At 42.0% G+C, this 16,614-nt stretch overlaps 2 protein-coding genes across 4 annotated transcripts in view; one reads left to right on the top strand and one right to left on the bottom strand.

Moving 5' to 3' along the window:
• Positions 1–16,614, bottom strand: part of KAPP (kinase associated protein phosphatase) — a 290,614-nt gene that overhangs the window by 26,885 nt on the left and 247,115 nt on the right. The window lies entirely within an intron of this gene.
• On the top strand, positions 14,298–16,228 carry LOC149169008 (uncharacterized). Its single transcript, XM_089427006.1, has 3 exons — positions 14,298–15,153; positions 15,268–15,409; positions 15,534–16,228. Exons 1-3 carry the CDS (start codon positions 14,346–14,348, stop codon positions 16,036–16,038), a joined length of 1,455 nt encoding a protein of 484 aa, XP_089283132.1. The 5' UTR covers positions 14,298–14,345; the 3' UTR covers positions 16,039–16,228.

Below are 16,614 nucleotides of genomic sequence, written 5' to 3'. Positions count from 1 at the left end.
CTGTGTACCGAGGCAGAGATTGCGTTCAATTGTGACTGCGTTCTGAATTTGCACGAGTCTGTTTCACAGCTATCAAGAGATGGTGACTGAGATGTCACGTGATCCTTTATCACAATTGTGTAGAGACTTCGATCCTGAGATTATTATCATTTAGGAGGAGACAGAGCGTCTAACGAGACAGAGCATTGAGACAAGGATGTCGAGACAATGATTGCGTGGAGATAAGGCTGCCAAGACAGAGTGTGTTCCTCCTTCACGGAAACAGAGTGTCAAGATCATGTTTGTGTGATACTGTTATACCCATCAAAGATCGTAGAATCCTTCTTATATCGGAGCATTGTAACCTTGTCTTCATGTGATATTTCTTTATCTAATGTGCCATCGAAGCTTCAAAACTGTATCCGAATTCTTCTTGCTTTGACTCTGAGTTCACATGCCAATTTATAGTGGTTTGACCCACCTACTTAAGCCAACATGTCATGGTGAATCGTTGTGACTTATTCTATGAGCCAACTTGTCATCTATAGGCTAACTTCGCTGACTTTCACATTGTTTTTTGCAGGCAGACTTCTTCTTTGGAGGATGGAGCTTGTCTTGGAGGGCTAATTAACACTAGGTTGACCCATGTACATTACATAAATGCTCAAGAAGAACTCTTCAGTATAATCTTGACTCTTTGACTTTCCTAGACCTATGGAATGATCAACAAACTCATTCATATTAATTATAAAAATAATAATTCTTTTTCTTGACAAGTACAAATATCAAAATTACATTGACAAATACTGAACCTAGTTACCCTTTTCTTCAACACATGGAACCCCAAAATCAAGGACATTAGGGCCAATTTTTTATTATTGAATTTGTTGTACTTCTTTTCAAGCTCGGCCTTTTTACTTCTCTTTCTGCAGTATTGACCTAGAGATGGCCTCTGTAAATTGACTGTGTAGGTCGAATATCATTACTATTGTAGTTATGTTATGGTCATTACTATTGTAGCTATGTAGCTGGAGAGCATGCTGACTGAAGATCTAGGTGATGTTGATGACATGGCTTGAGGAAGCCATTGTTCACTATTTTGAAATTTCCTAGTTCATGTTTGGATATGCCTTTAAGGAAAATTTTGAATGTAGCATGACAATGGACATATATCATGATTCTTATTAATATGTAAACTCCAATTTGCACCTTATATCAAACTAGAAATTTTGAAATTTCAATGTGAATGTTGAATGTTCAATGATGTGCATGTTTAAATCTTTAAAGTTTAAAGCATAAATATTTTTCTTGTTTAATGTTGGAAAATAGACAAATTCATATATATTATAATTTTTACTCTAATGTGATGTTCCAAACTTAAATAAATAGTGATATGCAAAGCAAAAACGATTTACAGCACAAATTTTAAACAATCAGCAAATGCTCATAAAAACTTTGGAATTAAGAACCAACTGAGCCATTTTATTAATCAATGGAGCAAGCACAATAGTATGGAGGAATGCACCTGGGCTGGGCTTGCCTCAATGGAAAGCATGACAGAACCCATGTGATAATACAATGATCTCAAATGTTGGAAATGACTGCTACTCTAATGCTCTGCGTTGCCCAGAAAACTTCATTGTTGCCTGGAAAGGCACTGCAAGAAACTCCTCCTCCGATGCTCAGAAAATGATGAAACTTCAGCCACAAACTCCTTGACCAAAACCCACCAAAACCCAGAAATTATTTGGCCCAATTTGGACTTCCCAAAATCGACCCTCAAAGGCACTATTCAATCCCCAGCAATTCTACCTAAGTCACAGGACACGTCCTCCAGGGTCCCGTGTCCCGTATTTTACGTACTGGACACGAAAACGGCCCTAATACGTGTCGAATACGGTTTTTAACGTGTCCTAAAAAATTGAATACGTATTCGTCGGTTTTCGTCGTGTCCTGAATTTAGAAAACGCGTATTTCGTTGGTAGAAAACGTGGCCCTAACGTATTTCGACAGGTTGAATACGTACCCCGCAAAAAATGTAATTTAAAGCCTACGCGATGGATTTTTCCCGGTTATTTTCGTCCTGCTGTCGTCTAGAGCTGTCGTGTGGAGCAGTGTGTTTGAAGTTAGCACTGAATTTGGAGTCTGGAGCAGATTTTGGTGCGGCTGGTGCCCATGCCCATTGCTGTGTAGCGTTCAAGACCGGCCCGTAAACCAGTAAACCGGAACCCCTAAACCCGTGGAGACAGATCAATCTTATCGCTGGGGTAAGTCAAAGGAATCTGAGTCTATATGGCATGGGTGAGATTCTGTTATTTCTCTGACTTTGAGATGCTCTTTCAAGGAATATGTAGGTGAATCATAATCAATAAACCATAACGATTGGTTGTCCTGAGTACATTATGGCAATATGCAGGGTTATGATACTCTTTCATGAATAAGATATGGGGGTTATTTTAAGTAACTAATCTGCCACAAACAGAGTCACACTCTCATTGGGAGCAAGATATCTTTTGACTTTGAATCTTGATCGAATGTATGGTTATGAATTCATGTCCATTGTCAACGCATTTGATACATATTATTCGGTGTTTCTGGATAACTTACTATGACATTCAGACAGCCCTTTGATTCAGCATTATTTTGTCTCTAAATTGTGAGCAAACCCTTTGACATATTTAACATCATTTGGATACTGCATTAGCTGAAGAGTAGGTAATGTTGATTTTGGGCGTATACCATATGGCCCACAACTTATACTGTTATACACTTATACCTTTTATTCCGTGGAGGGAGTCAGGGATGTAGTTGAGTCTTGACCTTTTGGTGTTTTAGACAATACTAGAGTTTTCATTTAGATTCATTTGGCATGTTGAAACCTTTCAACTTCAAGGATGGCTGGTCTACCCCATATTATGTTGGAAGAGCAATCAAATACTTAACTGTAATTTAAATAAGCCTGCACCAAGTTGGCAATAACACTGTCAGGCTGAAGTCCTAATGGAAAGGACACAGTCTAAGTTCTAAATTTATAATTAGTAGTAAGTACTTACTACTTAGTTTCTTATGTGCTTGTAAGTTGTAAATTTTGATTCTATTTATTTTTTTGAAGTGGACTATGAACTTTGAGAATGATTATATTTAATTTGATTAGATACGCTGCAACCTGCAATTTAATATGGATAAAAAACTATATTTCGGTATATATATATATATATATATATATATATATATATATATATATATATTTATTAAATATATATAAAACGTGTCCCCCGTGTCCTATTTCCAGGTCGCTGCGTTTCGTATTGAATACTCGTATTTACGTGTCCTCCATGTCTCGTGTCCTCGTGTCATGTGACTTAGAATTCTACACTGTCTGCTGCAAAGATACGGCTTAAAACCCCACCTTCGATGCTCCGAAAATTATGAAACTTTATATTTGAGATCCTTGTCAAAAACCCAGAAAAACTCAGAAAGGATTTTGGCTGGTTCAGACTTCTGAAATTCGACCCCCTTGAAGCCCAACCTCAGCTGCAACTGCAAAACTCGGCCTACTGGAAAATTCTTGTAAATCCTCCCGAAAATTCCCCCAAAGCGCTGGGCTGACCCTTGCTATCCAATCCCTGACTTCTCGGATGAGCTCTTGGCCTAAGACACCTGCTCCTAATCTCCATGAAAAACTGTTGAGTGGCCTCTGCGTTGTCCCTTAGCCCAGCAATTTGAACTGCTGGAATGTTGGCTCTGCTAGCTATAAAACTTAGCAAGAATGTTGGTCTATTGCTGCTATCTCAACTCTCTAACTCTCCAGCAAACAATCTTATCTCTGTTGTCTATATCTCCCTCTGCGTATTCTCTAGCTACCCAAAAATACGCACTCCCTGCTACGTGTTGGTGGTGCTATGTCACTGCCCCGAAACTCCTGAAATCCTTGTAGAACTGCCTCTCTAGGGCGAGCATGGATGGTCCCCCGAACTAGAGGTTGAATCTCCTGCTTGAGAGATTCGTGGATAAACAGCAGGTTGACTCAACTAAATAGCAGACTGAACAGTCAAGTGATTTTGTTTGCAAGGTGTATGAAGGGATCCCAAAATGAGAGTTGCTCCCTCCTTATAACTCCTTGGACCTCCCTTGCCTCATGTGGGCCCCCCCATGTGGGTGGCCCCCACATTCCACTAGCAACCAAATTAAGTCAAATTGCCTCCTAAGTCCCTAAGTCGAAAATGAGGGGTTCTCTTCCTGGGCCAAAATTGCGTAAAATTGAGTAGCAACACCCTATTACAAATGTGTTTGAGAAGGAACATGACAGTCCTCTCCTCCCAAATGTTGCTTGCGCTCAAGCAACCTCAAAGTTGGGTGCTCCAATATGTGCTCACCCTCCCAGGTCACATCCTCATCCGACAAGTTCTTCCAATTCTCCAAAAATCGCTTGTCCTCAAGAAATGCTTGAACGAGCATCCTCTCTAACTGTTGCTCCCCACTGTCAATGCAACATATGCCAGGGTCCCAGATGTGCCACTAAATCGTCCCTGACCTCAGCGTTGTCTTGATATGAAAGAATCCTTCAATACCAAGATCCTAGGCCATCATGTCCAACATGAAGCTTCCCTCACTCCACTCCCTATCTTGCCCTATGCAAGTACCAGAAGTCCCTTGCTCCATCAGTGACTCGCTAAAGCCCAATGGAAGATCTATATGCTCTCCCCCTGTAGTAGTCGGCACATCCCTAAAGGTTATTGAGTTGTGAAGAGTTCTGAAGCCCCAGTTCCTTGCTAGTCCTAGAGTGATGCCACCATGTTGACGATGCACTACTCTAACTATGTCATACTCCCCATCATGCACAGATAGTATCCTCCTCTCTTGGAACTCGATGGTGGAATACTGAAAGAGGCGAGACACGTCCTACCTGGGCATCTCCATGGCACCAAGGCCTACCCATCCAAATCTAACTCTGAACCTGTGCAGCAATAGAGAATGTCTGCCTCCCCATATGATGAAACCCTCTATGAACCCCCATGTGTCATCCCAAGAGCGAACTATATCACTCTCTGCCACGACTCCGCTCATCACGAGTGATCTATCGATCAACTAAATCCCTACATCCCATAGGCAGACCTGTTGCGGCATAGCCCTGACAACCGATGGAATCCCTTTGGCCTTCATCTCTAGTCCCTGCATGCCACCCATATATAGGCTCCATACATCATGAACTAATCTAAGGCATGCTAAATTGTCCTATGCCTGCTACTGTGTAGTATTGATGACCACTAGAAACCACGTGTGCCAAATAGCTACCCCCTGAATGCAACCAATAGATGGGTATTTGATACGCGCAATCGACTCAGTGTATGCGGATCCATCCTGCTCCTACCAACCATCACCACTGGTTAGGCTACCCACCGCCTGGAGAATGTGTCGATACAATGTCAGGAACTCGGATACATACTGGACAACTATCTCAGTCATACACGGTATCCTCTGCTCATGCATGGTCCAGACATGCCCTGTGGAAAGAGTGAAACATGTCTCCCCTGTGACCATCTCCCCAAGCATAGGATAAGTGATGAATGATATGCCATCCCTGTCGGTGATCACCTCATCCCTCGTCCTGTGGCAGTCAACTTGCACACCGACTCGACGCCCCCGCTGAAAAGTCTCCCCTCGATCACACCAAGTGTCATCCAAATATCTTGGGTGAGCTCCCTGTCCCCTGCTTCTCGTGCCTAGAGTGTCAAAGGACAACAACCAGATTGTCTATTCCAGTAAATGACATAGAAGAGGGTCAGGAGTGTGAGTCCCCACGGATACCATCAATTATCGCTCATCTGTGTCCCCATCAATCCTGGGTGAACAACGCCCAAAGGTATGCCCGGTATCTCCGTCCATGGGTGTCCCTACAGGCAACACTCCAAAAACCTCGTTGTGTGGCGCCATACGCCTCTGCATACCACCGATCATCCCAGTACTCCTGAACATGCCACTGTACACCGCGGCCTACCCCTGTACACTGTTGGATACCCTCGGCTGTAGCTATGCCATCCTGTATCGTCCTGCTTCCTACCTGTGCCACTGCACCTGTCACTCCCTACATGTACTCACTGCGATGTGAGGCACTCCCACTCTGCAACGTAGTCCAACACACTATAGAACACCACCATGCATCTCCATGGCCACCTGTAGATCACTACTCAAAGCTAGATGCTCCCACACATCCCTGGATATGATGGCCTAGATCTATGTCTCTACATGTCAGGCCACACCCGATCAGTATCATCACCTCCACCATCGCATCATTATCCCCGCCAATGAATGGATCTTCCCTCCAAATCCCCCCTGAGGGATCCGAGAAGTGACTCTCCTATGTGTCAGCAGTGATGCCACCACTACTCCACTCCTTTGCATCCTCCGTGCCCCGCACAAAACTGAAGAGCCCCCAGCTCCATGCAAGGCACCGTCTGGTGGCCTGCAAATGCCACCTCCTCCGACAAACTCATGCCAGAGTATGTTGATCACCCAGTGATCCCATGTACAAATGCCATACCAAGAAAACCAAAAGAGTTTGTCCATAAACTGGTCGGCCACTGGTGCTGACCAAGACTCCCCTAGCGAATGTGCATGCTCAACTGCTAGGTCAACTGCACCATCCCGGTTGTAGTCAACTAGCATACATGGGAAATGATAGGTAGTCCCTCCTGGATCCCAATGCCAGTCGGGGCTTCCAACATCCCCAGTGCCTGGAAACTCCTGCTAAGCTCCACCTGGGTCCACTACCATCTCCATAGTCCACTCCACCAGGTACCAACTCAAAATCTCTCGCCACCCAACCCCAAGAGAGGGATCGAATGCACGAACTCCCGCACATAAAACAAACCCAGCATGCAGGGGTTGCACCATGTGCAACTCAGGTCGTCTCACCTCACTATCTTGGTCAATACGTACAATCTAACTAGGTAGCTTTGTCTCCCTCTATCCAATGGGCCAAGGTAACCTAACAGTGCTGCCAACCCCGTCTATGTATGCCCGAAGAGGGCTGCTCTCATGCTCCAACGTGCACTCTAGCTGCACCAATAGGGAATCTAACTGCTCCCCAACGTGAGTCAATTTGGTCGTGGACTCAGCACAAACTGCTCTCATGCCCTCCAGCTCCTCATTCTATTGCAGAATCGCCTCTCGCACTAATGCGGCCTTCCTTTTTAATGCTAGAAGGTCGACCTGAAACTGATGGAACTGTCATGGGCATCTATCACCTGTAAACTCGATCACGGCTCCAGATACCTCAGCGACTGTTGGCATCTCGTCCAGGGATGGCACCCCCTCAACAAATGGCTCTATGCGAGTAGGCTTTATCCTATCCACCAGGGTGTCAACTGGGGCTATCAAAGAGGTCTCTAATAAAGGTAACTCCTGCGCCACACCGAGTATATCGATGTTCTCCTCACCCTCCTGTGGGCTCTCAGCATAATGCTCAACCTCCTCCTCAGGATCCTGATATCTAAAGTCAAGTCTCCACCAGCAAAATTGCCCCCTGGTCTCACCCTCTAGCCATCTTTGTCTTGTCTGCTCCTTTTCAGGAGATCTGGTGCCCTGATTTGGTCGACGTTCCCCACACGATGTAGATAGTTGCACCCCCACGACCTGCTCACCTCTAACGTCTTTGTTGTAAGGGTGAGGATGGGTTTGGTCTGTCACCCTCCTCAACTGGCCAACCTCTCATCGTCCCAATGAATTTTACCCCAAAATTTCTGCATACTAGATTTCCCTTGAGCCATGGGTTTGTCTTTGATTTTACCCGTCACTGTGCACTCATACCCAAAGCTTCCATGATCTTCTCGCTATTTCTCACAACTGGGCCAAGATCATGCTTTGACACTAATGTAATGTTCCAAACTTAAATAAATAGTGATATTCAAAGCAAAAATGATTTAAAGCACAAAAATTTTAAACAATCAGCAAATACTCATAAAAACACTGGAATTAAGAACCAGTTGAGCCATTTTATTAATCAATGGAGCAAGTACAATAGTATGGAGGAATGCACCTGGACTTGCCTCAATGGCAAGCATGACAGAACCTAGGTGATAATACAATGATCTCAAATGTTGGAAATGGTTGCTCCTTTAATGCTCTACGCTACCCAAAAAACTTCACTATTTCCTGGAAAGGGACTGCAAAAAACTCCTCCTCCGGTGCTGAGAAAATGATGAAACCTCGGCCACAAACTCCTTGGCCAAAACCCAGAAATGGTTTGGCCCGATTTGGACTTCCCAAAATTGACCCCCCGCAATTCTACACTGTTTGCTGCAAAGATACTACTTAAAACCCCACCTTCGGTGCTCAGAAAATTATGAAACTTTATATTTGGGATCCTTGTCAAAAACCCAGAAAACCCAGAAAGGATTTTGGCTGGTTTAGACTTCTGAAATTCGACCCCCTTGGAGCCCAACCTCAGTTGCAACTGCAAAACTCAGCCTGCTAGAAACTACCTGTAAATCCTCCCGGAAATGCCCCCAAAGTGTTGGGCTGACCCTTTCTATCCAATCCCTGACTTCCCGAGTGAGCTCTTGGCCTAAGACACCTGCTCCTAAGCTCCACAAAAAACTATTGAGTGGCCTCTACGCTGTCCCCTAGCCCAGCAATTCGAACTGTTGGAATGTTGGCTCTGCTCGCTGTAAAACTAACAAGAATGTTGGTCTATTGCTGCTATCTCAACTCTCTAACTCTCCGGCAAACAATTTGATCTCTGTTGGCCTCTATCTCCCTCTACGTATTCTCTGGCTGCCCAAAAATACGCACTCCCTGCTCTGTGCTGGTTGGTGGTGCTATGTCACTGCCCCGGAACTCCTGAAATCCTTGTAGAACTGCCTCTCTAGGGCGGGCATGGATGGTCCCCCAAAGTAGAGGTTGAATCTCCCGCTTGAGAGATTCGTGGCTAAACAACCAGTTGACTCAGCTAAACAGCAGAGTGAACAGTCAAGTGATTTTGTTTGCAAGATGTATGAATGAATCCCAAAATGAGAGCTGCTCCCTCCTTATAACTCCTTGGGCCTCCCTTGCCTCATGTGGGCCCCTCCATCCACCTATTCGACTTTCCCTCCAAGCTATTCGAATTCCCATGTGGGTGGCCCCCACATTCCACTAGCAACCAAATTAAGTTGAATTGCCTCCTAAGTCCCTAAGTCGAAAATGATGGGTTCTCTTCCTTAGTCAAAATTGTGCAAAATTGTGTAGCAGCACCCTGTTACAAATGTGTTTGAGAATGGGCATGACATCTAAATTGCACGAATCACTTAAATGTTCCGGAGTTTCCGAAATGGGTACATTTAAAAACATCACCTCCCAAAAATGGAAACGTCAGTTGAAATGTCGTCTGAAACATCATATATGTTTATATATATAAAAAAAATTATAAATAAGTGAATAACACAGTATCTTGCAAAAAAAAGGGAATAAGACTCATAAATGACAATTTAGAAGGAAAACCAAGTTTATATTAACTCTGATAGATGATTACATGATGATAGAGTTTCCGCTGAGTTTCGGGTACGGGTACGTCCCAAAACTCTGGGTTCTTAAAAGTTTCGTGCAACATAGTTATATATATACATATATATATATACCCCTAACAAACCCACGCACCCTGTTTTAAAAAATAATGCACCCGTCCCCGCACCCACGTTTCCTGGCAACATAGCGTTTTTTGTTTAGCATGTCTCGATGGACAAAAGGCTTATGCTTTATGGTTTTGGGAAAGAAACATTTTTTGTCATGGCTACCTTAGTTCATCATGACTATTAGGGGCTTTTGTCATTTCTTCATTGATCCAACACTACTTTGACATAAATTTAAGGTGAATGACTACTATAAATAATGTATCATTATGATGAGTATAACATAGTCAAAAAATAGAGTTATAGCAATTTAAGCCAACCTTAAAAAGTTGAACCCCTTCCTTCTTCCTAAAAATTTGGGAAAATTCACATTTTTGCCCCTTTATGTTTGGGTTCTTCATGCATGGTAGGATTTTCTCAATTTTGGGTGTACAAGATTGGGCAGTCGTTAGCCAACCCAACACACTTACTAAAGCTTCAAATTTCCAAAAGTCGTGCACAACCCAAGGCTTGCACCTTGACCAAACCAGAAACCCTAAACCAACACACTAGCCAAATCAGAAACCAGCCCTAAATAGAAATCATGAACTCCTGCACGTCCTGGCTCGCTTGGGCAAGCCTCACTTGCCTACCTGCAACTTCCCTTTAGTTGTGTTATTTGTTAGTGACCTACACCCTTACTTTGCAATTCTATTATTCCTTTGTTGTGTGAACTTCCTTGCTTTCTCTCCACCATGTGCCTCTCCTTCATTTATATGCGCCTTAGCATGAACGTTGGGTGGTCTTGCCTTTGGGTCGACGCCCCTCCAACCTCAAGTCGACTCGTCGTTGTGTTCGAGTGCGCCCCTTTCCTTATGTAAGACTCAAGAGAGAATTCAATGTTCATCACTACATCAGAAATAACAACATCAAGAGAACAACCAAACCAATAACCAAGAACAAGACGAAATCCTCCAAGCCTTCCTGTTGAAATTTGATGACTAAAAAGTTTCTTGCAATCCCAACCCGGTTTTAATTTCACCTTATCACTCCCATTAAGTTAAATGCCCTTTCCCATAAACATACATTCAACATATAGAATTCTGGAAATGAAATTTTTAGATTAAAACACATGGGACTGTTAACACATGCTGAAAATAAATATGGACATAAATAGCCCAGCGACACACACAAAAATACACAGATTTTTGGTGAACTTAGACCTAGGCAAAACCCCTTCAATCTTCTCCGGGGAAACCTGTTAGAGAGCTCTTCAAATTTAATTATCTTTCAAGTTAAGGAAAAATACATTTGCAGACAAAACAAAACAGCAAAATACAACTTATATATTCAGCCCAAAACTCCTTGAAAATTGTGCCCACTTTGCCTCGATTTTCACCCCCACTTGAAGCTGAAAATATGTATTGTACGGATACAGCTTGTACTATACGAATCCCATACGGACTGTATGGATTTTTTTCAAAAACTTATCTTGAACGGCGTGCAACTCACAGCATTAAATGTTGTTCGTATTGTACCTTTTGATGTCTTCTATGCCTTGATTTTTGTACCAAGCTTTGTCCAAAAATCACTCCTTCAGCTTGCTGCAACAAATTTCTCCTTTAGAACTTTTCTCCATCTCTCAGCCTCCTTTCTCCAATCTGCTCATGAAAAATGAATGCAATTTGTCTTTTCTTTTCCCCCTTTGTTTCCCTAAATGACTTTTGGGCAACCCTAAGATCTAATGGCTCAGATTCATTTAGATCAAGGGATGAGAATAAATGTGCATTTAATTCTCACTTTCTATTTTTTAACTCACCCATTAAATAAAGTACCAACATTATACTTTATGTCTAAAGTCACTTTTCACTTTATAATTTAACATTGACTTGACTAATTATAAAGTCACTTTCACTTTATAAAGTCACATTTAGGAAAAGAATTATTTTGGACACTTTTCCCTAGGTAGAGACTAACCCATGGGAAACCACTTGTCCAAGATATATTAAAAATCAACACTCCCTCTTATAGAGGAAAGTATTTCTCACCACACCCATCTTGCCCCTTAAATGGACATGCTTGCCTCTTGGCAAGGACTTTGTGAGAAAATCGGCCACCTACTCATTTGTTGATATATACTCCAGCTTCACTACCCCCTTTTGAACATAGTCCCTGATGAAATGATATCTGATGTCAATGTGTTTTGACCTATCATGAAACACTTGATTCTCCATGAGTTTAATGCAACTATGATTATCACAGTGAATAATCAACTGTCTCAACTCCTGATTAAGTAGGCCATACAACAACTTGCAAAGCCAAATGGCCTCACAACTAGCCTGGCTAGAAGCCATATACTCAGCCTCAGAAGAGCTCAAAACAACTGACTTTTGCTTTCGACTGAACCACGACGCAACTGCCGAACCCAATCCGAAGCAACAACCTGAAGTGCTTTTCCTGTCAAAAGCACAGCCTGCCCAATCTACATCTGTGTAACCTACCAAACTCACTCCATCTCCCCGCCTATAGTCCAAGCTGGTGAAGAATCTAGGGCAATTAGAGTTAATGAGATTCTTCTTGCATGATAGCTATTTGAGATGTATTTAAATTTTTGCTTATTAGCATATTCTTTAGTGTGTCTTCTCTAATTCATCAAATAGCTACCAAAACAATGAGACAAGAACAGAAGTGTTGGCATTTTGCCAGGGCCAAAACCTCTTGCTCTTGGAGAGGAAAACCTGCACAAAATTCTTCTTATAGATATTCCAAATGATGAACACCAAGACCATGACCCTCGACTTCTAATATCACTCCAAGACCAAGACACCAATCATCTTGCTAAGATCATCATCATTACAATAGCTTTACTAAAGTCTTCATTAATGCATCTTCACAGAGATATTCATTATAACAATTATATCATTATTGTTGCTTCATTGTTTCACTGACATCATCTTTGTTGTTGTAATACTATCACTGAACCTTCATCAAGGTTTTCACCATACCAACGAGATCTCTGTGTATATGTGATCTACACCTAAATCCACGAAAATCATGAGAGTTGTATAAACTTGTGACTATGCCTCCCTGCATCAAGATCTTCCCTGCCACAACTATGTCAGCACTGAATTCTTGAGAGCCGATACTTGTGACTGCGTTTGATCTATGTTATGACTGTGTTGACTATGCGAAGACGTGATCATGTGGAGGCTGAGACCAGTGTTGCACACATCGCGATTTAATCGCGATAAAATCGGAAAATCGCGATTTTTTCAAAATGACGATTCGAATCGCGATTTTTATCCAAAAAATCGGCGGAAATTTTTTTTAACGATTTTTATCGAAAAAATCGCGATTTTTAAGGAAAAAATCGCCGGGCACGGGGGCAGCGGGCGTTTTATATGGAAATTCGATTTTTATTTTATTCATTCAGCAGTCCGCCGCGGAGGAGAAGGAGGAGAAGGAGAAGAAGGGAGGGAGAGGGTTGCCGTCGCTTGTGGGAGCCGATTTTAGGAGGAATCCAAGCCAAGATCGCGAATTTGTCCATAAACCAGGTATGTAGATTAATTTTTTTTTGTTTTGGTTCTCTAAAAACTTTGTTTTTCATTGTTTTTAAAGAATTTTTGGAAATTTTTCATTGATTTGGGATGGGTTATTTGTTATGACTATGAGAACCAATTTTTGTTTTTTATTTTCTCATTTTCTTTAAACATTGTTTATTTTTTTTTATTTTTCATTGTTTTTTGGGTTTAGAAATTGGGATTTTGGAAATAATTAGCTTGTAATTTTGCAAATGCTAAATTGTAATTTGTATTTACTATTTACTATTATCATTTATGTAATCCTAAATTCCTATTTCCTAATCCTTATTTTTCCATAGGTTTGCAAATTCAAAATTCAAAAACAAACATGCCAAGGAAATTGGATCCTTTCTGGGAATATGGTGACCCTAAAACTCCGAATGATAGACAAAACTTGATTTGCAAGTTGTGTGGAAAGGAAATATTCGGGGGGGTGTACAGGTTGAAGTTCCACCTTGCACAAATCCCTGGACGTGATGTGGGGCCCTGTCTAAAGACAAATGCTGAAATTATCCAAAAAGCCATGAGAGCATTGGGAGAATTAGAGCACACTAGAGACGCCAAAGAAGAACTCAAAAGGCAACTAAGAAGGTCAGTTGAAGGAAGTGGGCCAAGTGGCACAGGTTCTACTGCAGCGTCAGTCAATCCGTTTGCTGCATCATCATATTTTGTTCCTCGAACCACACTTGGTTCACAACCAACTATCGGTTCAATGATGAAAAGAACTGAAAAAGAAAAAGCTGACAAGTTGATGACAAAATTTCTCCTCTGGAGTGATATTCCTTTCAGCATTATAAGGAATAATCCATTTTTCCAACCTACTCTTGATGCTGTTGCCAGTGTTGGCCCGGGGTACAAACTCCCTTCTCTTCATGATTTCAGAGGCCGGCTTCTTCAAGATGAAAAGCGTGACTGCACCCAAAGATTGGAGGATTTTAGGGCATCATGGGCACAAACAGGATGCACTGTTATGTCAGATGGTTGGACTGACCAAAAGGGGAGAACCCTTATAAACTTCTTGGTTAGTTGTCCCTTGGGGACTATGTTTATCAAATCTGTTGATGCAACTCATCAAATCAAAGATGCAAAAAATTTATGTGATTTGCTGGATGTGTTTATTTTGGAGGTGGGTGCAGAAAATGTTGTCCAAGTCATAACGGACAACGCTGCAAATTATGTTGCTGCTGGTAGATTGCTTATGGACAGGCATCCTACTTTATTTTGGACACCTTGTGCTGCCCATTGTATTGATTTGATGTTAGAGGACATAGGGAAAATTCCCTTTGTCAAAGAGGCTGTTGACTCATCAAAAACCATCACAAAATTTATTTACAATCACACATCTGTGCTTAGCTTGATGAGAAAATGCACCAACAACAAAGAGTTGGTGCGCCCCGCCATTACACGGTTTGCGACGAGTTTCATATCTCTTCAATCCCTCTTGAATTCTATGTGGGATTTGAAGAGAATGTTTGTTTCAGAGGAGTGGCGTTCTTCGCCAATGAGCCGCAAACCAGAAGGAGAGGCCGTCTGCAGACTTGTTTCATACCAAGAAGACTTCTGGGCGGGAGTGCAGGAGGTGTGCGCTGTCACAGAACCTTTGGTAAAGGTTCTTCGGTTGGTAGATGGTGAGAAGCCCGCAATGGGCTATTTGTATGAAGCCATGGATAGGGCCAAAGAAGCCATTCGGTCCTACTATGATGACAAGGGAGATGATGGGTTCCAGAGACAACTCCTTCTATGGAAGGTCATTGATGAGCGATGGAACAACACACTCCATCGTCCCATTCATGCTGCTGGCCTTTTCCTGAACCCTGCATTTTCTTATGCATGTGGGTTTAATTTTGATGTTGAGGTCGTGGAAGGATTATTAACCTGTGTCCAGAAGATGGTGAAAACTCCAGAAGAACGTATGGAGGTCTCTAGACAAATTGAGCAATATAAGTTGTCAGGTGGCACATTTGGCTTTGAGATGGCTATCAATGATAGGACGGTTAAAATCCCAGGTATTTTTTAGTTTGTAGTATGTACTTTGTAACTTTGTTTCAAATTTCATTGTTTCTTCAAATTCCATTTTTTTCTTATGTTTATTTAAAATTTTCTTTGTAATTTTGTTGTAGACGCATGGTGGAAGATGTATGGTGGCAGAGTACCCCTTTTGCAAAATCTTGCCGTGCGCATCCTCAGCCAAACATGCAGCTCCTCGGGATGTGAGCGCAATTGGAGTGTATTTGAAAAAATACACAACAAGAAGCGCAATAGGTTAACACTTAAACATTTAAAATATTGCAAATTTCCAAATAAATTTTTGAATTCATTAAAGTTTTAAACAATATTTTTTTTATAATATTAATTATTAATTTATTATTTCATGAACTTTGTACAGGTTGGAGTCCCATAGACTTAATGACATGGTCTATGTCTACTACAATCTTCGATTGTGGGTGAAACAACTAGAGAAGACACCTGATACGGAAGCCATCTCATTGGATGGGATTGACACCACTGCTGAATGGAGGGTTGAGACCGAGAGGCCTCTCATGGATCCCACTGAGGATTGGTTAGTGCAGGATGAGGGGGAGGAGGAGGGGGAGGAGGAGGAGGAGGAGGAGGAGGAGGAGCAGGAGCAGGAGCAGGAGGAGGAGGAGTTGGAGGAGCAGGAGGAGGAGGTGACACCGCCTACCCGGGCTACCCGGGCTACCACTACCACCAGTAGAGGACGTGGTCTCCGTCCACCTCAGCCTCTTGTAGCTGCTACTACTAGTTCTTCAGCTTCTAGAGCACGTCAGACTCCACTGCCATTTCCACCACCACAGGCACCAGCTTCTACATCTAGAGGGAAAGAGAAAGCTGTGCCATATTCTCGCAAGAGGGGCAGAGGAAATCAATAGGATTAGACTTTCATTTTATTGTATATGACATTATGACATGATGAGATACATTATCATATTTTTTGTTGATATTTTGAGGCTGAGTTGGACTTGGGACTCAGGACTTACTATTCAGGACATGATTCAATGTTATGTGTGATTTTAGCGCTAGAAATGATATTGAACATCTTATATATTAGTTTTTTTATCATATTTATGTGTCAATGTATTTATTTTATGTTGTAGATGGTTTAGATATTAAAAAAATTGAAAAAAAATGAAAAAAAATGAATATTTTTGTGCCAAACGATTTTTTCCGATTTTTTCCCGATTTTTTCCCGATTTTATTTTAACGATTTTTCCGATTTTTTCCCGGCGCCGATTAAATCCCGATCGCGATGTGTGCAACATTGGCTGAGACACAAAGGTATGCGCAAATATCACTCCATTGAAAATGTTCTGAGATAGTATGTGGGATCACGATTATACCGAGATAGAGTACATTGTGCATTATGGTGTGATCATAGTTAAGCCAAGACAAAGTGTCTTCATCGAGCACCGAAACAAGAGTCTTCATCAAGCACCAAGACATCGTTT

This window comes from Pinus tabuliformis, chromosome 4_2 (assembly GCF_031772625.1).
Source record: "Pinus tabuliformis cultivar Carrire ecotype Pingquan chromosome 4_2, CPIR1, whole genome shotgun sequence".
Taxonomy (NCBI): domain Eukaryota; kingdom Viridiplantae; phylum Streptophyta; class Pinopsida; order Pinales; family Pinaceae; genus Pinus; species Pinus tabuliformis.
Note: the sequence above shows the minus strand (reverse complement) of the source record. Positions and strands in the feature narration are given on the sequence as shown.

Excerpts from the sequence above, each read along its gene's own strand:
- LOC149169008 (XM_089427006.1), top strand. The coding sequence starts at position 14,346 with ATGGACAGGCATCCTACTTTATTTTGGACACCTTGTGCTGCCCATTGT. Across the intron at positions 15,154-15,267 it reads TAGGACGGTTAAAATCCCAG|ACGCATGGTGGAAGATGTAT; the intron begins GTATTTTTTAGT and ends ATTTTGTTGTAG. Across the intron at positions 15,410-15,533 it reads CACAACAAGAAGCGCAATAG|GTTGGAGTCCCATAGACTTA; the intron begins GTTAACACTTAA and ends AACTTTGTACAG.